The sequence below is a fragment of the Squalius cephalus genome (assembly GCF_949319135.1).
Source record: "Squalius cephalus genome assembly, chromosome: 18".
NCBI classification, from domain to species: domain Eukaryota; kingdom Metazoa; phylum Chordata; class Actinopteri; order Cypriniformes; family Leuciscidae; genus Squalius; species Squalius cephalus.
This window is the reverse complement of record NC_137139.1, coordinates 17,594,254-17,618,746: the sequence shown is the minus strand read 5'-3', so window position 1 is coordinate 17,618,746 and position 24,493 is coordinate 17,594,254. Positions and strand designations below refer to the sequence as shown.

The 24,493-nt window shown below is 39.4% G+C and overlaps 3 protein-coding genes across 6 annotated transcripts; 1 reads left to right on the top strand and 2 right to left on the bottom strand.

Annotated features, from left to right (window-relative positions):
* Window positions 1-7: 7 nt before the first annotated feature.
* On the bottom strand, window positions 8-8,568 carry naca (nascent polypeptide associated complex subunit alpha). 4 transcript variants are annotated; one of them, XM_079849489.1, is made up of 9 exons: window positions 8,490-8,568; window positions 7,522-7,597; window positions 2,882-4,978; window positions 2,415-2,500; window positions 1,262-1,339; window positions 1,017-1,163; window positions 607-735; window positions 350-472; window positions 8-128 (listed from the first exon to the last, which is right to left on the bottom strand). In XM_079849489.1, the coding sequence occupies exons 2-9, from the start codon at window positions 7,589-7,591 to the stop codon at window positions 114-116; spliced, it is 2,745 nt and encodes a 914-aa protein (XP_079705615.1). In that variant the 5' UTR covers window positions 7,592-7,597; window positions 8,490-8,568; the 3' UTR covers window positions 8-113. The 4 variants fall into 4 exon arrangements, with proteins under 4 accessions (XP_079705615.1, XP_079705616.1, XP_079705617.1 ...); XM_079849490.1 differs by having other exon boundaries at window positions 8,384-8,495; XM_079849491.1 differs by lacking the exon at window positions 2,882-4,978.
* Window positions 8,561-18,240, top strand: tfip11 (tuftelin interacting protein 11). The gene is made up of 14 exons (XM_079849493.1): window positions 8,561-8,633; window positions 9,230-9,439; window positions 9,570-9,729; window positions 10,203-10,356; window positions 10,473-10,600; window positions 11,651-11,806; window positions 11,896-12,087; window positions 13,156-13,470; window positions 15,771-15,877; window positions 15,952-16,120; window positions 16,225-16,468; window positions 16,551-16,693; window positions 17,473-17,638; window positions 17,732-18,240. Exons 2-14 carry the CDS (start codon window positions 9,234-9,236, stop codon window positions 18,091-18,093), a joined length of 2,502 nt encoding a protein of 833 aa, XP_079705619.1. The 5' UTR covers window positions 8,561-8,633; window positions 9,230-9,233; the 3' UTR covers window positions 18,094-18,240.
* A 111-nt stretch (window positions 18,241-18,351) lies between these two features.
* prim1 (DNA primase subunit 1) lies at window positions 18,352-22,682 on the bottom strand. Its single transcript, XM_079849494.1, has 13 exons — window positions 22,088-22,682; window positions 21,737-21,894; window positions 21,218-21,324; window positions 21,029-21,102; window positions 20,785-20,921; window positions 20,593-20,651; window positions 20,397-20,506; window positions 20,223-20,314; window positions 19,973-20,108; window positions 19,367-19,436; window positions 19,160-19,266; window positions 18,974-19,072; window positions 18,352-18,633 (listed from the first exon to the last, which is right to left on the bottom strand). Exons 1-13 carry the CDS (start codon window positions 22,194-22,196, stop codon window positions 18,614-18,616), a joined length of 1,278 nt encoding a protein of 425 aa, XP_079705620.1. The 5' UTR covers window positions 22,197-22,682; the 3' UTR covers window positions 18,352-18,613.
* Between the last annotated feature and the right edge of the window lie 1,811 nt (window positions 22,683-24,493).

Here is a 24,493-nt window from a genome sequence, read left to right as displayed (position 1 = left end):
ACATAAATAATTTCTTCAATCCACTCCTTTATTTCTCTTGGGTATAAATTGTACAAACAATAGTGTAGATCAAATCAGCAACATCTTATTGTGACCCAGTCCCTGATCTCCATCTACATCGTCAATTCCTGTGAAGAGAGGCAAAAAGATAAATCGAGTAAGACTGCTTCATATTATGACACGGCATTTAAAGCCTGAGCTCTTCTCAGGACAAATGAACTGGCTTCAGGATAAATTCAGAAGAACGAAAGTCATATGTTAATTCATCACAGAAGAGTTTTGAAATAGTAATACATAATTGTAAAATGCATGTAACTGCATAAAGTGAGACGTTATCAGTTTAACTCACCATAATGGCATTGACAATGTCGTTATTGTTATTCTTTAGTGCACGCACAGCCTTCGCCCTCGATACATTGGCCTGTGACATGACCAGCTCAATGTCCTTGACCTCCACTCCGGTCTCATCAACCTGTAAATGGTAAATCAAATCACTCAATGAATGAGGACATAACTACTTTTCACATTTGTTGAATACATCAGCACAAGACCTTTCAAGAAAGCAGTATTATTCTGTGTTAGAATCACAACAGTGTTGATGCACACCTCTTCCTCTTCGCTCTCCTCCTGTACTGTGGGCGTCTGTGTGTTTTCCTGGATGTTTGAAACGGCTTCTCCTTGAACCTTGAACTTCTCTGCAGCTGCTAACTGAGCTTGCTGTGACAGGTCTTCAATCTGAAAACAGCAGAAACAATCCAGATTTGAGTTTGTTTTGTAAGCTTCATTGTGTTCCTCACACCATTGTGAAAGTTTCCCCTTTCAGGACAGAAAGTTTGGCTTCATCAGACTCAGAAGAACGAAAGTCAAACTGTTTAAATCATCATTGAGAGGTCACTTAGGCCGAGATAACCAGGAAAGGTTCCCCTGTAGAATTAGTTTTCAACCAAAACAGGGCTGATATAGCAAGGAGTGCACACCAAACTTAAACAAGAAACCAATTTTTTTCTAATCTTTACCTTGGCCTCACCAAAGACAATGTAAGTATCTGAAGCTGGACTTTTGTAGACATCTGGTTTGGTGATGACAAAGAGAATGTTCTTGGACTTGCGAATGGTTACCCTGGTAACACCAGCAACTTGTCTCAACCCCAATTTGGACATGGCCTGGCAAAGTGAAGCAAAGGTACAGTTAAATAACTGTGCATGCGTTCTTATTGAATTTGGTGTTATAATCAGATTAATTTGGTTTGAGGATGACCTACCTTCCTGGCTTTCTTCTCACTTCTGCTTTGCTTTGCTTTGCTGACAGGTTCCTCATCGATTTCAGCTGCAGCTGCAAGCTACAGAAAGGTAATGCAATTTCAGTTCATATCAATGTAAAATTTAAAAAGAACTGGTGTGAGAAAAAGCTGAGGGCAAATAATGCTACTGGTAGATAGGGCTGGACCTGAATATTCGTTTGGTGGGTTGGTATTCGATTTTAAATTTTGGGATTCAAATATTAGGTTTTTTTTTCCAGCACCTCCTCAAAACTGTTCTCATTTGCACTTATATATGTTTACACAAAAATCTGGCAAAATACAGATGCGAAATAGAATAATTGAAACAAAATGTATTAGCCTTTTTACCCGTTATCATCAATCTAAATGAATCTACTGCGAAATATAGGAGCTTGTTAAAACTCAACGTCATATGCCCCAGCAAAATCGCCCACGAGTGAACGTTAGCCAGCTTAATGTTACTTTGTTCTATTTAGCCTATTGCAGTTTTTTTATTCTATATAAGGAAATTCATTTAATTTTATTTAAACTGTTTGTTAATTGAAATGTGTGATGCTGTTATTGAAAGTATGCTACTGTGTTCTTTATTTATTACAGTTCGTTCATTTATTTTTTGTTCTTTTATTTAAATAGCCTACCTTACTGTGTCAGTAATTACTGTGCTGCTAATTTCTGATTTGAGAGTGATTTGTTTGTCAGAAAAATGTTGAGTTACCTTATTAAAAGTATTGCTCTTAACAGACCGGTGTGTTTTGTATCACTAGCGCAGTGTCCATTCTCGGAGCATATAAGCCCTGCCCGCGTGAGGCGCACTGCTTCTGGCTCGCGCTGTTCTGTAGTTTATTAATTCTGAATGTGTCGAGTGTCCATATTGCACTCCCTTGGGTCTGCAGCAATTGGATGAATGGTTCTTGACAATCAAAATGCAAACAGACACACAGAGATTCCTGCCTATATTAGAGAGAAGAATATGTTCAGCCCAGCCCAGACCAGACCAGACCACCCCACCCCACCCCACCCGTTGATTACTACCAAAGCTTAGAATATTCGGTGTTGATTACTACTGAAGCCTCGAATCTCAAAAAATGGTATTCAGACCAGCCCTACAGATGAATGCTATTTAAAATAATATTACCTGTGCCTGCTGTGTCTGTGTCTGTGCAGAGTCCTGCTCCTCAAGATCAGGAACAGATTCGTCACTGTCAGATTCAGTGCCAGACCCTAAAACATACAGTACATTGATTTGCCATTAGACACACAGAACCCATTTTCACCAGAATACTGTTGAAATTATCAAAATAAATACTTTTACTTTACATTCTATCTTGCAGTGTGTTTTAAAGTATTAAATAAATTCCAATTATACATGGAAACGCTGAACAATATCCATATTGATAAACTCAAAAAACATTCAGCTACTGGCCCATGCTCCTATTTTCTGAAAATTCAACTTCACTCAAAGACTAAGGACAGATGATTTTCAGATCCTGGAGTTATCAGGCTTACTTTCACTGATAATGTGACCCTAAAGCATTATGGGGGGACAACATTATTTGGAAACAACAACAAACGCAGAAAGCAAAGACAGACAGAAAGAGATACCCTTGTCGTTCTTGATGACTGGTTCCAGTATGGATGGGGCTTTAAGTGGTTTGGGAACAGGTGCTGGCTCAACTTTAGGGGCAAGGAATGGCTCAACTTTAGGGGCAGGCGCAGTAGCCTCAACTTTAGGAGAAGGGGCAGGTTTGACTTTAGGGGAAGGGGCAGTAGCCTCAACTTTGGGGGCAGGCACAGGTTTAACTTTGGTGGCAGCAGCCTCAACTTTGGGGGCAGGCACAGGTTTAACTTTGGTGGCAGCAGCCTCTACTTTAGGGAGAGGGGCACCAGCCTCAACTTTGGGGGCAGGCACAGGTTTAACTTTGGTGGCAGCAGCCTCTACTTTAGGGAGAGGGGCACCAGCCTCAACTTTGGGGGCAGGCACAGGTTTAACTTTGGTGGCAGCAGCCTCTACTTTAGGGGCAGGCGCAGCAGCCTCAACTTTGGGGGCAGGCACAGGTTTAACTTTGGTGGTAGCAGTCTCAACTTTAGGGGCAGGCGCAGTAGCCACAACTTTAGGGGCAGGCGCAGGTTTAACTTTAGGGGCAGGGGCAGCAGCCTCAACTTTGGGGGCAGGCACAGATTTACCTTTGGTGGCAGCAGCCTCTACTTTAGGGGCAGGCGCAGCTGCCTCAACTTTGGGGGCAGGCACAGGTTTAACTTTAGGGGCAGCAGCCTCTACTTTAGGTGCAGGCGCAGCAGGTTTGACTTTAGGGGAAGGGGCAGCAGCCTCAACTTTAGGGGCAGGTGCAGGTTCAACTTTAGGGGAAGCAGCTGGCTCAACCTTTGAGTTAGGATCAGACTTAGTTTTAGGGGCAGGCTTAACTTTAACGGCAGGGGCAGCAGCCTCAACTTTAGCAGCAGGCTCCACCTGAGAGGTAGGAGCAGACTCTGCTTTAGGGGCCACCACCTCAGCTTTAGGAGCAGCAACGGGTTTAACTTTAGCAGCAGGAGCAGGCTCAACTTTAGGGGCCACCCCCTCAGCTTTAGGAGAGGCAACAGGTTTAACTTTAGCGGCAGGAGCAGGCTCAGCATTAGGGCTAGGGGTAGACTTAGCTTTAGGTGCAGGAGCAGCCTCTATCTTAGGGGCAGCCTCAGCTTTAGGTGCAGGAGCTGCTTTCTGTACAGGGGTAGTCACTCCTTTAGGGGTGAGGATAGGTTCAACTTTAGGAACTGGCTTAGCTTTAGGAGCAACCTTTGCTTTAGGGGCAGCGCCAGATTCAACTTTACTGGAGGTGACAGGTTCAGCTTTAGGAGCTGTTGGGGTAACTACAGAAATTGCACTAGGTGGCATGGGGGGGAAAGCAGGCATTGCAAAAGGATTCTCAGGTGGTAAGAGAGGTGGGAGATCATCATCCTCAAATTCTGCAGGCACAACCCGAGGAGCAGGTTTTGATGGAGCATCAGTGGCCGGGTTCACATTTGGCACTTGGGCAGGGCCAGTCTTTGCGGCTGCTTTTGAAGGTGAAGTAGTCTTGGCTTCTGAAGCAGCAGGGGTTGCTACTTTTGGAGCTTCAGAGGCAAACTTGGGGGTTTCAGCCACTTTGGCTGGACAGTTGGCCACGGCTTCTGAAAATGACTTGGGTGCTGGGACAGCAGATTTGGAAGTCACTTTAAAGGCCACAGGAGCCACAGCAACTTTGGGAGAGACAGGGGAAGCATCAGCATCAGCTGCTGGTTTTGCTACCTCTGGAATTGGTACAGCAAGAGATGGCAGAGCTGCCACTGGTGCAGGCTCTTGAGCAGGCTTGGAGGCAGAGGGAGGCGCCTGCTCATGTTCAGCAGGTTTAAAATTCTTCATTTTCTGTTGCTTCCCTTGTTTGCCAGCCTTTACCACCTTGGGAGCAGATTGCTCAGCTTTCAAAGCTACAGGAGAGTCAGCTGGAGGGAAGGCCAAAGGGGAACATGGAGGGGTAGCATGTGGGCCAGAGGCAGATTTAGGAGAGGTAGGGGAGCTTGAGGAGGCAGATAGAGAGGAGCGCTTCCTGCGTCCAGCAGGAACTGGCTTAGGAGTGGTGGCATGAGAGGAGGACAGCTTGGGGTTAGTTTTGCCCTCTTTAGGTTTTGCCTTAGAGGGAGTAGGGGCCGCAGCAGCAGGTGTGGCTAATGGAAATAAAATGCTAGAGTGACTTTTTTGGCAATTAAAAATTTGCATGATGTAAAACCGTCACATCCATGCTGGTTATAAGGGATGCTTTCAATTGTTCAAGTGTTAAACTGTTCCACAAAAACAATGGCTATTAAAGCAAAATCAAACACGCCATGAAATCTGGTTAAGATTTGTTAAGACTTAAGGTGTAAAAACCACTCAACTGCACATGCTTGAACCATCAGGCACTGGCAATGAACAACATCTAAAAACATTTTTATTAAATTAACATTGTTCTCAGGCACATTTATTTACCATGAAGTGTCTTACATAGACAAATATAAAAAATCTTAAAGGACAATCACCCAGTTAAAAGCAACTATAATATTGCCTACTCCAAGTCATATAGTCCTATCGTCAGCCTGTAAGAAAGCCGATACACTATTACATAAATACACTATAGTAAATAAACCATTTTATTTGTTCATTTAATTGTTTACTTTGTTTTATCATCATGGGAAATTAGAATAATTTCACAAGCAAAGATCAAGTTGGTGATGAAGAAAAATGCCATGTCGCATATCATGCATACAATTTGCAAACTTTGCACAAGAATTATGCTGGTGAAAGTGTCTAAAACCAGTTAATTATTCCATGAAAGTGAAAGCAAAAAACTGACCAAGCTTTTGGCATCTGACTTTCTCTTGTGGATTATACATTAATGATAGGGAAACAATGAGAAGAATCAATATTTCTTGTTAAACAAGTGTTCTTTTAAGTCTGTGTTCTAAGCTGCCTTGATTTGCATATATTAGAGTATTATTATAAAAAATAATTTGTAGTTGTATTTTTAGTGGCCTGTTAATGTGCTATGGAAACGAAATGGACAACTGTCATTTTCGCCTTGCCTTAAACAACAACTGTATAATAATGAAGTGTCTTTTATAAGAAGCACTCTTGACAATTTGTAAATAGATCACCTTCCAATTCAATTTTGTAGTCAAAATTCAAACATTATCATTGAATCCTCAATCCTCATATGTTGGTGTCGCAAGTGTAGTTATGGTGATGTTATGAAATTAGGGAAGGCAAATTAACTGTAGGTCCTAATTTTAATTTGATAATACTAGTCGGATAACATCATTAACATATTGTCTATCGGCACAACCCCAGTCAGGATATCTGGAAATATGTGAACTTTAGTCAAAGAATGTATTAAATACTTGGCTCCTGAATTAGTAATCTGAGGAGAAATAACATGAAAACTACACATTCTGCCTTGTGAAATACATAGAAAGATATTTAGTTCAACCTATCTTGTCTCCCCCTTGACAAAGATGCTTCTGTTATTCCTTGTAACAGATGCAAGCAATAATATTTCTTCCCCGTGTTGTCATAACTGCAGTTTACCATCAGTGTACCATCCAAGAGATAGTGTTCCATACCCGTGATTGAACTGGCTAAACTTGTCAAATATTTGACCGAGATGCATGTGCTTAATCAAGTGTACTTTACAAAACTTAATTTTGCTACATAAATTCAAGAATTAACATTTCCATTGTTAAATTAAAAAACCTTGTACTCAAGATATGAACAGAAAAGACAGTGTTCCTCAAGATCAGGATCATTATAAAACTTCTTACATTGTAAACATTGTATTCATGGTTCTCCTCAGGAAGATCTGGCAAATACATTCCTGAACACAATAAATCTCTCCAGAAAAAGAACAAAATACTTTCTATTCTAACACACAAAAAAAATCAGTTAAAAATTTTGTATAAATATTCAGGTTGAGATCACTCAAATTCAATGAAGTGTTAGGAAAACGTTCATGCAGTGTTGCGTTGCCCACATTCCATTAAAACATTTAAGGATGCATGTGCTTTCAATGTCAAACAAAACAAAAAGTACCATATTAAACTGTACTGTTGGGCAAGGCAGTCCTGGATCACTCTTATTTTTCAAAAACAATTGTTGTGTGTCAATACTGCATAACCAATCACAAGCCTATATACTTAAATCATACACAGCAGGTATTTAAAGGGCTTATTTGAAAAAAGTTTTTTTTTTATTTGTCTTGTACAATGGAAGCCAATGGTTCCAGTGTTGTTTTAAGTTGCATTAACTCTAATTGTAGGGACAAATATCTTCTTTTGCATTCCACAGAATACAGGTTTGGACCAACATGAAAATTGTCTGAACTCTCCCTTTCATAAAACTAGTGTATATTTGCAATACAGGGAGGGGCTCAAGCAAATTAACTTAAAAACCTCTAGGTGGAGAAAAGCTGACTCAAACTACATCCCCACCCAATAAAACAACATGACACCCCTCCAACTAGAGAAACTGGCTTTGTGAAGTCTCTACAACAGCTGGTAGAGTACCAGAAAAGAAACATGAAGGAAATCTGAAACAGGTGCAAAAATACCCTAAACAGACTGATCAACCTTCCAGCATCTGCCTTACATTTTAAAAAGTGAAAAACAATATAGCTCCAGGACCCCTCACACAACTTTTTTTTAGTGTCAGACATGCACATTTAAAGATAGTTACTAACCAGTCTCAGCCTGGGGCTGCTGCATCTCCTGCTCTGTAACAGGGACAGTTTCTGTGGCTTCGCCTGGCATTCTGGACTGCAACAGAAATGAGAGATAATATCGCACATTATAATCTTTGCAAAAGGAAAGCCAATAAGAAGTTTTAGTCTGGGTCTTTGTGTTCATGTGGCTTTAACTATTCAAAAAGAGCAGCGCACCAGGCCTCTTCCTGTAGGCCTCTGCTATCAGCTGAATTAAGCTGTGTTCACATTTCACAAGCATCGAGCTTACTTGCATGATAACACATTTCACAAGTCCACTGTACAGAAACGGCGAGCTTCACCGTTACATCAACACACATACACAGTATGGCCCATTTAGAATCATAACGACATAAAAACTTTGTTTTACAAGGCGTTTTACACCTACAACTTGTTCATAGGTGCATGTGTAGTGATGATGCACATTTCACGTGTGTAACAGAGCAGCACTGTCACACTGCTGTTGTGTATGAGTAACTTAAACCCAGACGAAAACAAAACAACGTGGACAAAACGAGTTGAGCATTCATAAAGTAATGTTATCATAGCACGTGTATCTGTTTTTAAACGATTTAAAACGTGAGATCAACCTTCAAATCAGTGATTACTGTCCCACACAATGGAAATTATTTTAGCTATTACAGACGGCTCCCAAACATTGCTGTATTTGTTTATAATAATACATATCACACGATTTAACCGTTACGTTTGATACAAAGCACTCGGTTGAAGTCCTCGCATAAAGCGAGCTGCGGTGCGTCTCGCTCCCCCATTTTGAACAGTCTGCCGGTTGTTTTCAAGATATTTCCTCAATAAAGAAGTCAAACAAAGAAATCTTTACCGTTTAGTACAGAGCAACACTAAAGCATTAATACAAGTAGTAAATGAGAGGCCAAAAGCACGAATGCAACGTTGGATGACAGTAGATGTAACACAGAAGTACTCACTAGATCAGGGCACAGGTTCCAAGATGGCTGTAAGAGAGGGTTTCTGACCTCTGCGTCGCTCTGATGTCACAGCTCTGCTTCCGGCTTCAACAGGAAGTTGCTTTTGGATGCACTCTTGCTGGCAGTGAGGAACCGCATTTTCGGGTAAAATATATATTTTAAAGTGTTATGTCTGTTATTTCAATACAAATGTGTTTATTTTTTATTTGACAAAAGTCACAAAAATGCTTTGAAGGAAGGCAGGTGTTTTTGTTTACATTATAAATAGCATTGCTAAGCTAACTAACCTGAATGTTTTTTTTGATAACGATTGCGTGGCGTTCTAATATTAGGGTCAAAATATTATTTGGATTCACCTTTATGTAAACTACTGTTTTGCCTTCAATCGTTTAGACTCCACGAACCCCCAAATATTATCTTCCTCTTGCGAGGGACACACATCCTAAAATTTTAAGAGGCAGCTCGACATTTTCATATATGTATAACTTAAGTTAATGATTCAATACGGCTAAATATTACATTATAAGTATGTGAGTATATAGTTACTATATAAAATGTTTCTACTCTCTATAATACTGGTAGTTGTGTTATGTATTTATTTAAATTAATCTTTACATTTGTTACACTGTTTTTTTTTCTAAACTTCTCCATGACCCTCCTAGTTCTCTCTAATTAATGTTATTCCTCCTCCTCAGTTTGTTAACACACTGGCCTTAAACATTAATATTTCATCCCAACAGAGATATGTCTATGTCCCATTTGTATGGGCGTAGAGGTGAGGAGGAGGAGGATGGTGTGGAAATTGAAAAGTTTGAGGTGACTGAGTGGGACTTGGCCAATGAGTTCAACCCAGACAGACGCAGACACAGACAGACTAAAGAAGAAGCGACTTATGGGATTTGGGCAGAGCATGACTCTGATGATGAGCGGCCCAGCTTTGGGGGGAAAAGGTATGTTGCTGTTGATAATGTTTCAGCTGTCAAATTGCTAGAGACCTTGTTTACTAAGTAGTGAATGAATATCATTTTATTTGTCATTTAATAAATTCAGCATTCAGTATTGATATTTGTATCCACACAGAGCGAAAGACTATACAGCACCTGTGAACTTTGTGAGCGGTGGCATACGAAAGACTGCAGCTGAGGAGAAAGTGGAGAAGGAGGGTTCAGATGACTCCAATGACAGTGGAGATGCACCTCCTCCTCCACCTCGCACTGCAGTTCCCAAAAAGCTCCAAACGGTATGTTGAGATGCCTACAAATGTTACACAACAACAGCATCTTTGTCTTGAATATTGGGTCCAAATATGTTTTCATACAGTACCATTCAAAAGTTTTTGAAAGAAGTCTTTTATGCTCATCAAGCCTGCATTTATTTGTTCAAAAATACAGTAAAATACAGTAATATTGTTAAATATTATTCTATTTTGATATATTTTAAAATATGATTTATTTCTGTGATGCACAGCTGAATTTTCATCAACCTTTACTCCAGTCTTCAGTCACATGATCCTACAGAAGTCTGATTTGGTTCTCAAGAAACATTTCTTATTCAGCATTTATATGTATATATTTTTTGTAACATTATAAATGTCTTTACTGTCACTTTTGATCAATTTAATATGTCCTTGCTGAAGTATTTATATCTTTCAAAAAAGTCTTACTGACCCCAAACCTTTGAACTGTATGGTAAATGTCTTTGAATTCTTTTTAGGGTGGGAGCTTTAAGACATCCCAGAGGTTTGCAGGCGGTATTAGAACAGGGCAGGACCTGGGATCCTGGGAGAAACACACACGAGGCATTGGTCAAAAACTGCTGCAGAAGATGGGTTACGTTCCAGGAAAAGGATTGGGCAAAAATGCTCAGGGTAAAACATTTCAGTCCTTAATTTCATACCACAGTATTCTGTTTTTAGTGTATGTAGCTTATTGTGATTATGTTATGCATTGTGTGCTTACATAATGTGAATATCTTTGTCTGCAGGTATTGTGAATCCTATTGAAGCTAAGCTGCGGAAGGGGAAGGGGGCAGTTGGTGCATATGGTAATGAGAGGACCCAGCAGTCCCTGCAGGATTTCCCTGTTATAGACTCTGAGGAAGAGGAGGAGCAAGTAAGTCTACACTACAAAACGAGTGGGTTTTGGTGCTGTCTGGCCAATATATACTAGGCTTGCTGTGATAAGTCCGTGTTACCGGCGTTACACGGTGTTCAGCCGGACTACGATTACATCACTTGCCCATAGAGGCACAACCCCCCACTGTCATTTAGATTTTTTCATCGTAATAAAAGTAATTTAGTTCACTTTGAGAAAAGACACTACAATTAAAAACTGAACGTGTCTGCTCAATTCAGCTTGAGCCGAATGAGAGTCGCAGCGTAAATCAGCAGCAAGAGGCAAATTTCATTTATCACATGACGAGTGTTAGGCGAGCTGACTGACAAGACGATGGCAGAAGATTTGGTTTCAAAGCGATATGTAAAAGCACCTACCTATTTGGCAATATTTTGTCATTGTACTGTTTTGTTGTTGTTTTTCATTAAGAATAATAATGAAACCACCATTCAAGCAATTGCCGCCCCTGAATTGCTGATAATTCGAAAGCGAACGTAAAATGCTCACAGCCACACGGGCAATCATAAGCAATAATGAAGTAACTGTGCCTAACCTGACAGTGAGTGGAATACAAAAGTTTGAGATGCCATATTATTTTAGAAAAATGCTCTTAATTTTAATGATAGTGACTGCACCACCCTGGATCAGGCATTTTATTCTTTAAATACAACAATTAAACATACTATTATTTGTATAACTTTATTAAAAATCATAAACTGCACTATTTAAACAAAACTACAAAAAAATGTTAAAAGTATAATTTATTGGCTTTATGACATGGCTATGTTTTGATTGCTATCAAATTCTTGATCTCAGTATTCAAATTCTCCATTACTGTTGTTTAAAAGATCCACATATCCAGATAAGCAATTTCAATGACCTAAAGCAATACTTGTAAACACAGCATGGAGAAAACTCCATAGTTTTCTCTTTTGGTCAGTAAACAAAAGCTTTGGGCTAAACAGTTCAACGGTAGGTCCACAAACCTCAAACTGTTTTACTAGCACTGCTTCAATTTTCCTTTTATTCTTCATTCCATCTTTGCAGGATTTTCAGAGAGAGTTGGGGCAATGGCGTAAAGACCCGGGAACGACAAAGAAAAAGCCCAGATATTCTTACAAGTCTGTGGAAGAGCTGAAAGCTCATGGCAAACTGGCCAACAAGAGCATGAGCAGACCTGCTGGAGAACTTGCTCAGGTCAAGGTGAGAGCCCAAAGCAATTAGAATAATGCATAATAACCATTTAAATATATCCCAGAGTAAACAATGAACGCATCCCTCATGTGTTCCAGGTGATCGATATGACGGGCAGAGAGCAGAAGGTGTATCATAGCTACAGTCATATGAGTCAGAAGCACAGTGTTCCTGAGGAGGCCCCTTTGAGCGTAAGCGCGCGAGAGCAGAAGAGCACTGGCTTCGCTCTCCCGGAGCTGGAACACAACCTCAAACTGCTCATTGAGCTCACAGAGCAAGACATCCTACAGGTAAAGCACTCATACACCTGCACTAAACCAACAGTAAATTAGCAAAAAGTAAAATTTAGGTAAATGATATAATGTTAATCATAAAATTGTATGCAATATAAATAATTAATATTTTAAACGTTTTTAGTATTTGTAAATGTCCATTTCATGTGGTGTACCACTTGGGTGCTCCTTTCTGCCAGAATTTGAGAGCTGTAGTGTAGGAGAAAAAAGATTAATAATTTTCTATATTTTTTTCTCATAGTAGGACATTCAGTCTAACCCTTCATACTTTACTTATGTTTAATCACGTAATTCACTTAAAGGTGCAGTAAGCCATTTCTAAGAAACACTGTTGATATTTGAAATCAACCCAAACAAACACATCCCTCCCCAAAATTCACGAAACACGCAATGCAAGCGTGAGCAATGAAGTGAAGTAAAATAATGCTTAGAGAAAAATAAAGCGAAGATGATGAACAAATGACAAGGAAGAACAAAAAATGTACATTGACCAGTACACAAGTGTATGTACAAGCAAGGGTTGGTTGTAAGTCGCCAGCGGCACACCAGCTCCAGACAAACAATGACACTCACAACTGTCCTGTTACTAACATTACAACAACAGCATCTCTTAGTTCTTAGAAACAACACTACCTCTGCATCCGTTTTCAGGCCTTTCTTCTTAGGTCTCTCCAGCGCTGGAAAGATTTTCTCAAATTAACGCAGGTCTTAAATCTCTTGTCTGATCATAACCTTTTTTCCAGTGATATTCCTCTGACCTTTTCTCTTTTGTAATGTCTCTCAGCCATCTCTCCTTCTACAGACTTCAAATCTCCCTCTTGCTCACTCTCCCTCCTCCCCCATCATGAGTGTAAACATCCCATACTGCTAATTGGCTACAGATGTGATGTGCTGCTCGGTCCGATCCACTTTCAACAGCTTTTCTCAGAAAAATCGTTTACTGCACCTTTAATAATAAATTCTTGTTTTGGTCAATGACGGATACATAGAGCCAGTTTTTTATTGAAAAAATTCCTGTCTGCTTATTTCACCTGACTGGTCTGTGGGTTTGTGTTGTGTGTGTAGAGTGCACGACGTCTGCAGCATGAGAAGGACACTGTGGTGACCCTGACCCATGAGAGCGACGCCCTGCAGATCCGGCTGGCAGAGGAGGAAGAGTCTCTTGGTCGGCTAGAGCAGGTGATGAACCTGGTGGAGAGCTTTGAAGCAGACGATACGGAGGGAAGCTCTGCGCTCAGCCTTCAGGAGTGTGCGAAGGTCTTCCAGCAGCTGCAGACAGAGTTCTATCAGGAGTATAAGACTTTGGGTTTGGGAGATCTAGCTGTGTCTGTTGTGCATCCTCTATTGAAAGAGAAGCTTCGCAGCTGGGATCCACTGAAGGTAAACATTTTTTTTTATTAAGCAGCATATCAGCATATTATAATATTTCTGAAAGATCACGTGACACTTAAAGGGTAACTAAACCCCTGGTCAGAGCCTAACTCCACCCACTGGCAATATTTGAAAAATGCTGTAAAAGTGGGCAGACCCCAGCGGAGATAGACGGGACGCACCGAGGGCGGGGCTGAGCGGTGGGGCGTGCACCTGAGACCCGCAGTGACGGATTAATTGACAGCTGCTGTCAGACTCTAAAATGGAGAGTGACTCACAGCAGGGTCGCAAGACGACGTAAAGTACATGCATCTGATGAGTTTTATCGAGTTGATGTCAATAGCGCGTGCTCTCTGTAGGCATATTCATATTTTGCCGCAATGTGAAAAAATCCAGCAAAATGCACCGACGCGTTTGTCGACCCCAGAGGATTAACTTTAGCCTAACCATAAAAAATTGTGATTATATATATGATCACTCACATCAAGACGCCGCTACGGTGGTGGAGTCCATGCAGGAGGAGCAGCGTTTGACCGTTGCTTTTCAGCACGAGCTGTGTGGAGAAGCCCATTTCCACCTCTATTGCGTTACAGACAATATTGGTTGCACACTTGAGCTCCACTGGCTCCTAATTTCCAAGTTTGCTGGAAAGCTATGCAGTCCAGCAGTGCTGTTACAACCAGCAAACCTACACCTACGTACCCTCCTGACCACTGTACTAAATACAGATAAATCTGCGCTAACTTGAAGCTATCCTAACTGATGCAATACTATGCGTGGTAGCTCCAGAGCCATATAGAGAGAGAGTTGCGACAACTCCATTGACAACAATGGAACGCTTTTTTTACAGCAATGGCGGCTCGTAGAGCCTCTCAATAGTTCCCGGAAGTAACAACAGCGCGGTAGAACAGACCGTTTGTGATGCACTTTTAAAAGGTAAGACGTTTAAAGAATAAGATTGTATATTATCAGTACATCTGAATCAAATAAACTTGTGTTTTAAAGCATGCTAGTTGATTCCGAAGCACTTCCTGGAACTATCTGAGGTCTACGCGAATCACGTGACAACGAAGCATTTTGAACTTCCGTTGTCGCAACTCTCTCTCTCTATGGCTCTGGGTAGCTCTAGCTCGTACCAAGGGAGGGCGTGGTGAACTGGAACCTGCTTACGTAGCGGTGTACCGCTTACGTCACGCTGTACCACAAACATCCAATAGGAAAATTCAACTGCAGTAGCCACCGTTCAACCTGAAGAGGGAAGCACTCAGACGTTTTTACACCATATATTGTAGAATTAAAACACTTTATACCCAAATGTCAAAAAAGTTACTCGAATCAATGAACAGCACTAATAAAGACCCAATCTCACAGATCATTAACTAAAAAAAGTTGGTTTAGGGTTTAGTTACCCTTTAAGATTGGAGTAATGAAGCTGAAAATTCGCCTTTGCCATCACAGGAATAAATTACATTTTAAAATAGATTCAAATAGAAAACAGTTATTTTAAATTGTAATAATATTTCACAATATTGCTGTTTTAACTGTATTTTTGATCAAATAGATGCAGCCTTGGTGAGCATAAGGGACTTCTTCTAAAATAAATAATCGTACCGACCCCAAACCTTTGAACTGTAGTGTATATGAAGTGTATACAGGGAATGCCTGCTTAGATATTTCTTTATTCATGATCTTATTATTGTGTTCACCTTGTGCGTAAGCTCTGAACTTATTTACACTCTCTGGGCCTCATTTGTGAAACAAACGTACGACAGAAAACTGGGCGTATGGCCATTTCCACTTAAAACTTGGCATTTATCAATATGGACATAAGCGGTGGCTACGATCAAATCATTAATATATAGTTTAGAAACCAAATGTTACATGGCAAATATGGCAACAGGTGAGACCATTAGCCTATGTTGTTTATAATGAATGCCACTATAGCTTAATTTGTTTTATTTTATTGTTTAATATATATTTTTTTCATTCTTGTTCTGTCCTGAATACTGTTCAATTTTAAGATTTTGTTGTTGAGTGAGGGGAAAATAGCCTAGTTTATAGTTTTTATGTTTGTAAATGTTTTGTTTTACTTACCGATATTTAAGGCTTCTAAATCATGAATTTTTATGGGCTATTCAAATGACAATTGTTTTCAGCTGCCACATTTATCAACGTACTATCATTCGTACGATGGTATTGGCAGCAAACGAATGTTTCATAAATCACACGTGAACCCTGTCATAAGATGAATTCTGTGCTTGTTTCTACGTCAGATTGATAAATAAGGCCCATTCTCTGTTTATCTATAGGACTGTTCAGATGGTTTAGAGGAAGTCGGTCAATGGAGGGCCATTCTTGAAAGCTCACAGTCTCTTCACGGTGGACCAGACACTTCTAACATGGACGCCTATCACAGGTAAACTATTTCCGAGAGTGTATATGTGGTGTGTCTCTGGAAGCAGATGACTTGAGCTGGAGTTTTTTGTGCAGGTTGATATGGGAAGTGTGGGTTCCAGTCATGAGGACCTGTGTGTCGCAGTGGCAGCCCAGAAATGTGGGGCCCATGGTGGACTGTGTGGAATGCTGGGCTCCTGTATTACCGCTGTGGATTCTGGACAATGTTTTGGAGCAGCTTATTTTCCCACGTCTACAGAGAGAGGTTTGTGCTGAAAATATTGACCAATGTGTACTGTAATTCTTTTTTGGTAAATGCAAGTATGGGTGTCCATGCAAGATGTAACTTCTCTGTCTGTTTTGGGATAGGTGGACAACTGGAACCCACTGACCGACACAGTGCCAATCCATTCATGGATTCATCCCTGGCTACCCCTGATGCAAACCCGTCTTGAGCCGCTGTACGCCCCCATCCGCAGCAAACTAGCTCATGCTTTGCAGCGCTGGCACCCCAGCGACTCCTCTGCCAGACTCATTCTGCAACCCTGGAGAGAGGTCTTCACACCTGGGGCCTGGGAGGCCTTCATGGTCAAAAATATCGTCCCCAAACTGGGTATGCACTTATCTGCTAGATTTTCAGTGTCAGACTTTTGGAGTCTGAGGGAGTCTCTGAAGGTTTTGCTACTGTGTTGCAGCTCTATGTTTAGGAGAGCTGGTGGTGAATCCTCATCAGCAACTGCTGGAGCCGTTCAACTGGGTGATGGACTGGGAGGGGATGCTCTCTGTCTCCTCCATGGTTGGATTGCTGGATAAGAATTTCTTCCCCAAATGGCTACAGGTCAGTCCAACAGTCTTTTAGAATCAGTCAAAAGAATACAGAAGTGTGTCATCTGGGCAATAAAAAAACAAAAAGTACACTTTTGCTTTTTGGAATTTTAAGTGTGAACAGACTACTCACTATTTATACTACAAAATGGCATACAATAGTGCATAAGTACTCAAATTGCGGTGCATCTTTTGCTTTCTTTTTATCAACTTATTTTAAGAAAAGCAATTGGCAAGTGCTTTAAAAAAATCTAAATTAAAGGAAATTGTATTTAAAAAATAACTAACATCACAAAAGGGACATGGTAAAGGAAAAAAAATGAGATTGGAGGAAAAATTGTCAAATATGCTTTTGCGTTCCCCTTAAAAACTTTGCGTTCACTCGCAAAGAACACAAGTTTCTCGGGGGAACATCAAGGTTTTGTGAGTGTACGCAAAGTTTCTCGTGGAAATGCAAATCTTTTGCAATAGAACACAAAAGCATTGAAATCTGTTTTTTTCATCAGTATGTCCCTTTAGGGTCTCTGTCTATTTTAAACATGAATTAAATATTTTATATTTTAAATATTTAAATTTTAAAATGTGATCTTTTTATTTATTATTTTACTGTTACATTGAACTACATTAATTCATACACATTAATTATTTTGTTATATATTTTATGTATTACAAATTACAAGTTTATTTATGTACTTTTTATTTATTAATTAAAATTATTTCTTCATTTTACATTTAAGTGGCACTCCTACATCTGAATGAAGTACTAAAAGTTTCTTTTGTTTCCTGTTGCAGGTGTTGTGTTCCTGGCTCAGCAACAACCCGAACTATGAGGAGATCACTAAATGGTATCTTGGCTGGAAGAGCTTATTCTCAGAGAATCTACTCAGTCACCCATTGGTCAAAGAAAAACTCAACGAGGCCCTTGATATTATGAATCGTGCCGTTGCCTCTGGACTAGGTCAGTCACGCTCTAGAAGTCCACTAAACATATTTATAGCTTTGTACAGGTGTCTCATTCTACCTTCAACTTCACCTATGTCTTTTGTTGCAGGTGGGTATATGCAACCTGGTGCAAGAGAGAACATTGCATATCTGATTCAGACGGAGAGAAGGAAAGATTTCCAGTGCGAGCCTCTGCCTGAGCGCCGTGAAGTGGAGAATTCTGCCACACGCCCACCAGGCACCGCAGCGGTACCAACAGCTGTACCTACCAACTTTAAAGATCTAGTCCAGGCCAAGGCTGAGGAGAACGGCATCGTCTTCATGCCACTGGTAGCCAAACGGCATATGGGAAAACAGTTGTTCACATTTGGCAGAATAGTCATCTACATTGAGCGTGGAGTGGTCTTCGTCCAAGGCGAGAAAACCTGGGTTCCAACATCACTACAGAGTCTAATTGACATGGCCAAATGAGACTGATGGTTGGTCAAAGACAAGCCATTTACATTTTGCTGCCTAGTCTGCTTCCACACAGCTTTTAAAACTGTATCTTGTCTATCAATGTTGTTTTATAACATAGAAGAAATGCTTTTGAATAAATTTGTGCTTAAATTAACATCATACTTGATTGTGTTGTACTCAGCTCTTATTATTTTCTCTAAATTCAAATGTCAGAAGAACAACCACTTTCACTTGTAATTGATTTTTCCCCAAACCAGACAGCAACATAATAGATTTGTAAAAGTTATTTTAATAAAATTGTAGAAAGATTAAACCATCCTGAGAAAAGTACAAAACAAGTGAAAACATTTTATTAGAAAAGTAATGGAACAGTATTACATGGAAATAACTGATATTAATTCATACATAACTTGACTTCTTGTTCTTTGTAAGTCAAAGTGTCTGTATCTTCACAAACAGATGGTTGGCAGACAAACATGTAAATGCGTTATGAAAAACTGCTGATTAGCTGTTATGTCCCAGCTCATCGGTCTTAGAAGTCTTTCTGAAGATCTGAAAAATAAATCACATTTAAGTAATTGAAGTAATCTGTAGTCACTAACACCAAATCCTAAAATCAATCATTCTGAATGCTACAAATTAACTTGCATTATAATCAACAGAATGAAAACGGAATAATCATTTTGATATTTGCTGAAGATTGCATTTAAGATAAACTTGTCATTTAATGCTCAAAAGTAAATTGAAATGAAAAAAAAAACAACAGGAAATGAGCATGCAGAATTGCATATCCAATTGACTGATAACCGATGTGTCATGCAGCCTTTACATTACAAATGGATTAGGGGATCTAATCAAGTGTATGTGTAATAGGAGCTTGTTTGTAACTCACCACTCTTCTTCAACATCTCTCCTTTCCGAGATCGAGTCATTGCCTCCAAAAAATTATCAAAGACCTTTACATACTTGGCCAGGCTGGTGCGCTTATAGTCTACACATAACCAAAAACATGTTTAGCCCACAGAACTGAGGATGAATCTTGAACAGTTGAACTGCGGAGTCATACATGTTTGCTCACCTCTGATTCTGCGTCGTTCTCCAGCATCTTGTTCATTCTCCTTGTCCTTCACGTCCTCGTCCTCCACCTCATCTGTTCTGGGTTTCTCCAGCTCCTCACAGATCAGACTACAGAGACAGATGAGTGGAGATATGAAAGCAGTTGTCACGTCCCACAATTATGTGGATCTGCCCTGCAAAGATGGACACTGATATATTCAGCATTTACCTGATCGTAGGAACCTCAAAGGGATCAAACGTGTCCAGTTCTTTCAAATCTATTGGCACTGAGATTCGACCTAAAGAAAAAATTGAAGACAAAAAGAATTAAGATGTTTAAAATCAACACGTAACAACATTTGCAACCCATTTTGCTTTGAATGTAAAACATACAAAAATGATTCATGCAAAATAAGACTGGAAATATACACTACCTTTCTAAAGTTTTGGGTCGGTGAGATTTTTTAAATGTTTTTGAAAGAAGCTTCTTATGCTCACCATACATTTGATCAAATATATGCAATCTGTTATTTGCAAAAAACAGTAATTATGAAATATTAATACAATTTAAAACTTTTCTGTTTAAATATATATTTAATATGTTTTATTTATATTTAAATGTAATTTATTCCTGTGATGGCAAAGCTGAATTTTCAGCATCATTCCTCCAGTCTTCAGTGTCACATGATCCATCAGAAATCATTCTAATATGAATTTTATTGCAACATAAATGTCTTTACTGTGACTTTTGATCAATTTAAGGCATTCTTGCTGGATAATAACTACTGACCCCAGAACTTTTGAATGGTACTCTATAAATGAAGTTTGATCTCACCTGTCTTGGGGTGTACGCTGAAGGGGCTCTTCAGTAAGTGGTTGACTCCTTTACTGACATTGACATCCAGACGAGGGTAACAGTACTGCAACATGATCTCCTTATCGAAGTACTGACCACCCTTCTTACTACTCGACTTAACACAAACAAATAACATTAATGGGAAACTGAACTACATTTTATGCTGAAAGATTTATTTGCCTGAGATTAGGTGCTCTCAGTGTTGCTTTTCCAACCAATTTGCATTTACCTTTTTGTGTTCAACCAGAGTGCAGAGTTCTTCCCATCGCTCCATTGGGTTTTTCTGCTTCTGACAAAAGCTTGTCAGCTCCTTTTTGATATGTGCAGTCAGACTTAAAGAAATAAACAGTACTGGTATTGGTACAGACTACTGATGACAACACTACTGGGGATGAAAGGATATCTTCAGGTAGCAGAGCGAGCACTTTGTCTACACTCTCCTTACTGCCTAAAATGTCCTGTTCCACAATGGCGTACTGTGGGAAATAGCGCTCCACCACAGACAGAGAACACCTCAAAGAAAGCGAGAGAGACTACAGTCACACCAATTATGTTGACACAATATATACTTATGAAGGTCGGACATTTTTTCCCCTTACTTGATGAAAGGATGGATTGGATCTGACAGCACAACTTTTCTCACGTTGTCCTCACCACCCTAAAGAAACATGCGCAGGACACACAATTAATTAAAACCCAGCGTAAAAAGTCAAGCTTTTGGACTAGATACGTGTATATGGTAAACAAAGGATACAACTTATAGAATGATGAACTATCTGATATTTGAATACCTTAATTAAACTGAGATACTCTGCCACGGCAGCCCGCGCCGCCACTGAGAGCTTCCTAGCAGCATCATCACAAACCCAGCAATGCACTCCTCTCCTGCCCGAATACACCCACAGGAGATGATGGAATCCAAAGTCCTCTGAACCACACATACAGCACAATGCAGGTTAACTTTGTACTATCTGTATATCTGTTATGATGTTACTTAAATTGTAAATGTTCTGTTGATGAGAGGTCCCCCTTTACCCCGAAGTGCCCGGTCCAGAATAAGAATAGCGATTGTCATTAGAGTCCAGCACTTGGAGCAGATTTCAGCAGCGCTGAAGAACAAAAATATGAATATATTAACAGAAAATGCACAAAATAACTCCAAAAATACTCCATAAGCATCATCAGGCGTATATTAGGATGAAAGGTGAGAAGGGATCTGTATACCTGCAGCAACGCCTGACATCATCATAGTCTGTCATGTCAATGTCAAACACCAGTTCCTTCTCCAGGGCCTGGAAGGATCCAGACTTCACAGCGTTGTGTTGGCTGGGCTGTCAATCACAGAAACAGAGAATTAGGATCTCTTTGATAAGGGATTTCATTTTCCAAAAGAAATATGAAGTAGTTTAAAGAGTCAAAAATGTAATAACACAGCAAATAATCCAAGACTCAATATTCATTCAATCTATTAATTAAAATGAAATTATTAATACAAATGTAATGACTATATTATATCACTATATAATAGCACAATAATATTCTCTATATAGCTATAGTACTATTATATATTTAGAAGTATGAATATTACATTATGTCTTTCAAATAATATCCTAGTCATAAAAACTTTGCATAATAATAAAAGTATAAAACAATTAGCAAAATGCTGTGACATGCCAACTTTCCATACAATACAATACAATATATAAATAATATAATATAGAAACATGATGAGTTATATATTACCCTGTGGCTGTAGACTGCTCCAATATCAATCTTGTAGGGAACCATTTTCTGCATCTCTTTCTCCAGCTCATTCTGAGTGCTGAAGGACTGATATCTGACATAAATGTCATCTTTTAGCGTGAAGGAAAATTCACGGTTCTGGAAGTAGTTTTTAGACACTGCAATAGGCAAAATTAAGAAGAATATTAATATAAAGCACGAAGAGATATGCTATTATTGAATATAAATGCCATATTGATTAAAATTAAATATCTATCGATCGATTTTGTACACACACACACACACACACACAAAAGTGAATGGCTCGTTGTGTGATAAGAGATTGAGTTAATGCCTCGGATATTTACTTACCACCGCCATAACTTAACCAGCGATAGTACTGCGGAAACGGGAAGAGTCTGCGATAATACAGCGGTAACAAGTCGGGCAAACAAGCTGGATTATAATCTGCGTTTGACATGTTTAAGTTTGTCAGTGTTGTTGATTCTCAATGACAGCTGAGTTGATCCTACAACCAACCAGCGCGGGAAAATTAACGTAAGTAGGAAATGACGCACGGTGTCCTTATTCGTTGGTCTCGCGCACAGCTACTGTTTTCTACTCGCTTTGCTGCCACCTCAAGGCTCGGATAACAGTGTTTTATTATGGTTATATAGACCTTATGCGCCAGAGAAACAAGGGCGCCGCCATCTTTGGAAAATTGTCTTTTAACTTCCGTTTTGCGGTCGCTCTGTATATTTATATGGCATTTCTGTCCAGGAGTAATTAGCTTTTTAAGTGGATTTACTTAATGTAAAGTTAACGAAAGTTATCATGAGGACTGTAATGTTTAAAGCAGATGACTAAACAAATGTAAATCGACCGGGAAGATTTTAAAACGAGCCGTTCATTAATAAACACGCAAAACGCTGTGAAAATACAGACCGGAAGTCAAAAGACAATGAGCGCAGCGCTGAAAAGGGGCGGAGCTACATAAGGTCTATAGACGGGCTCTGGTTATATGTTGTTCAATCATTATTCAAATCTGATGGACTGGCACTGGCAGGCAGAGGTCACCTGTAGCCTACGGTGTCCTGCCGTTAGGCTGGGATGAACTCCAGCAGGATAAACGTGTGGATGAATGTATATGTGTGATTCAAATCAAGCGAAGACTCGAGCTTAACAATTTTGAGAGTAAAGTTTTTTTTTGTGGAAAAAAGTTAGTTAACTAGTTATCAGGGAGCAAACTGTGACAACGAAGAGCTTGAGAAAAATGAGACATGTTATTTGTGGAGAAAAATCAAGGTAAATATCAGGGGTTAACAGAATATAGATAGGCTTTTTGTTGTTCTACATTTCCAGACATTCATTTTAAGTCCTTATTGTTGACAAATTATGGAAGAAGGGTGAATATATTATTTAATTGTGTGTATTAAGGGTAATGAAATGCTACCTGTGAAATTAGCCTTAGCTAAACAGTGGAGTTGATTATCCCCCCCCCCCCACACACACACACAAATATTTAAAGTGTCATTTTCGCCACAGAATGCTGTTAAATGTGGTCAAAATTAATAATATATAATTATTATGTATATATATATATATATATATATATATATATATATATATATATATATATTATTTAATATATATATATATATATGTATATATGGCAGAATTTTCACGTAAACCATTTGTACTGCTGGACATTGTTAGCAGACAAAATACATACAATTGTGAGAGTATGAATTGTGTTTAAATAAATGTAAAAAGAAACGGCTATTAATATATTTTTTAATATGTATTGTAATACAATGGCTCACTTTTGAAAACAAAAAATCAGTCTACTTTTTTTACATCTCGATTCGGCATAAAACCATGAAACACTAAAATGCTTTTTCCCCAACTTTTCCTTTCAGAATCTCTATCTTACAAGGACAGAATTTCCCACAGACTGCGACACACAGTCATGTGACTGCATACATATTGATAATTCTGCAGCTAGAGCTTGATCCGATCTGCTGAGTCCACAGTCGCCGCAGTAAACAGGTGAAGTGTAAATATAAATGTGTACATATGTGGGTATGATTTTTCACTGTGCCGTCACCAGGAATATTATCCCAGGCCTTTTTCTGGTGCCAGTAATTGAAGGCAATTCTGTGACGGAAAGAAAAAAACACGGTCTCAGGCCTCATGTCTTGTTTCTCTTAATCTCTCAAGAACCTCTAAAGAAATGTTGTGTTTTATGTGAGTAACTGAAGGTAAATCCTAATGGAGTGCGCCTCACAGGAACTCTTGTACAAGAGCTCTCACAGGGAGAGTGTGACTGAGAGCACTTGTGTCTGAGTGTACTAGTCTCATTTCCACCTCTCACTGTCTGTCTTTTTATTCAGTGTTGAATTGAGTACATTCACGTTAAGCAAGGCTTATGTGTTCCTTATACATGTTAGAGGATTTGACTTCCGTCAGCAAGTCTCTATATTAATTACTACCAGCTTCCCGAGTGGCTCAACAGAGACATCCTGCTGTAGCAACTGGTCAAAGCTATTTTAGGCATAATACTCTTCTCTGAACAAATGGCTTTCCTGTAATCCTTCGCAGATCCATTTTCAGCACTTTGAATAAATGTCTTCCTGTTCTTGAAGAATCTCGTAATAGCAGAGCATGTTGTCATACTGAATGGGTTAAGCCGTCACACAATTAAAACAGTAAAGCAATTATGAAACATAATAAATAACAAAATATATACACTACTGTTCAAAAGTTTTGGTCAGTAAG

Bases quoted from the DNA above. Each gene is read 5' to 3' on its own strand.
- naca (XM_079849489.1), bottom strand. From the start codon at position 7,591: ATGCCAGGCGAAGCCACAGAAACTGTCCCTGTTACAGAGCAGGAGATG. The intron at 2,501-2,881 runs GTATCTCTTTCT...TGTATGTTTTAG, and splicing joins AGTCATCAAGAACGACAAGG to GGTCTGGCACTGAATCTGAC. The intron at 1,340-2,414 runs GTAATATTATTT...ACCTTTCTGTAG, and splicing joins CACAGACACAGCAGGCACAG to CTTGCAGCTGCAGCTGAAAT.
- tfip11 (XM_079849493.1), top strand. From the start codon at position 9,234: ATGTCTATGTCCCATTTGTATGGGCGTAGAGGTGAGGAGGAGGAGGAT. The intron at 9,730-10,202 runs GTATGTTGAGAT...AATTCTTTTTAG, and splicing joins TTCCCAAAAAGCTCCAAACG to GGTGGGAGCTTTAAGACATC. The intron at 13,471-15,770 runs GTAAACATTTTT...GTTTATCTATAG, and splicing joins GCAGCTGGGATCCACTGAAG to GACTGTTCAGATGGTTTAGA.
- prim1 (XM_079849494.1), bottom strand. From the start codon at position 22,196: ATGTCAAACGCAGATTATAATCCAGCTTGTTTGCCCGACTTGTTACCG. The intron at 20,109-20,222 runs GTAAATGCAAAT...GTTTGTGTTAAG, and splicing joins CTCTGGTTGAACACAAAAAG to TCGAGTAGTAAGAAGGGTGG. The intron at 19,267-19,366 runs GTAAATGCTGAA...CTGTCTCTGTAG, and splicing joins TTTGAGGTTCCTACGATCAG to TCTGATCTGTGAGGAGCTGG.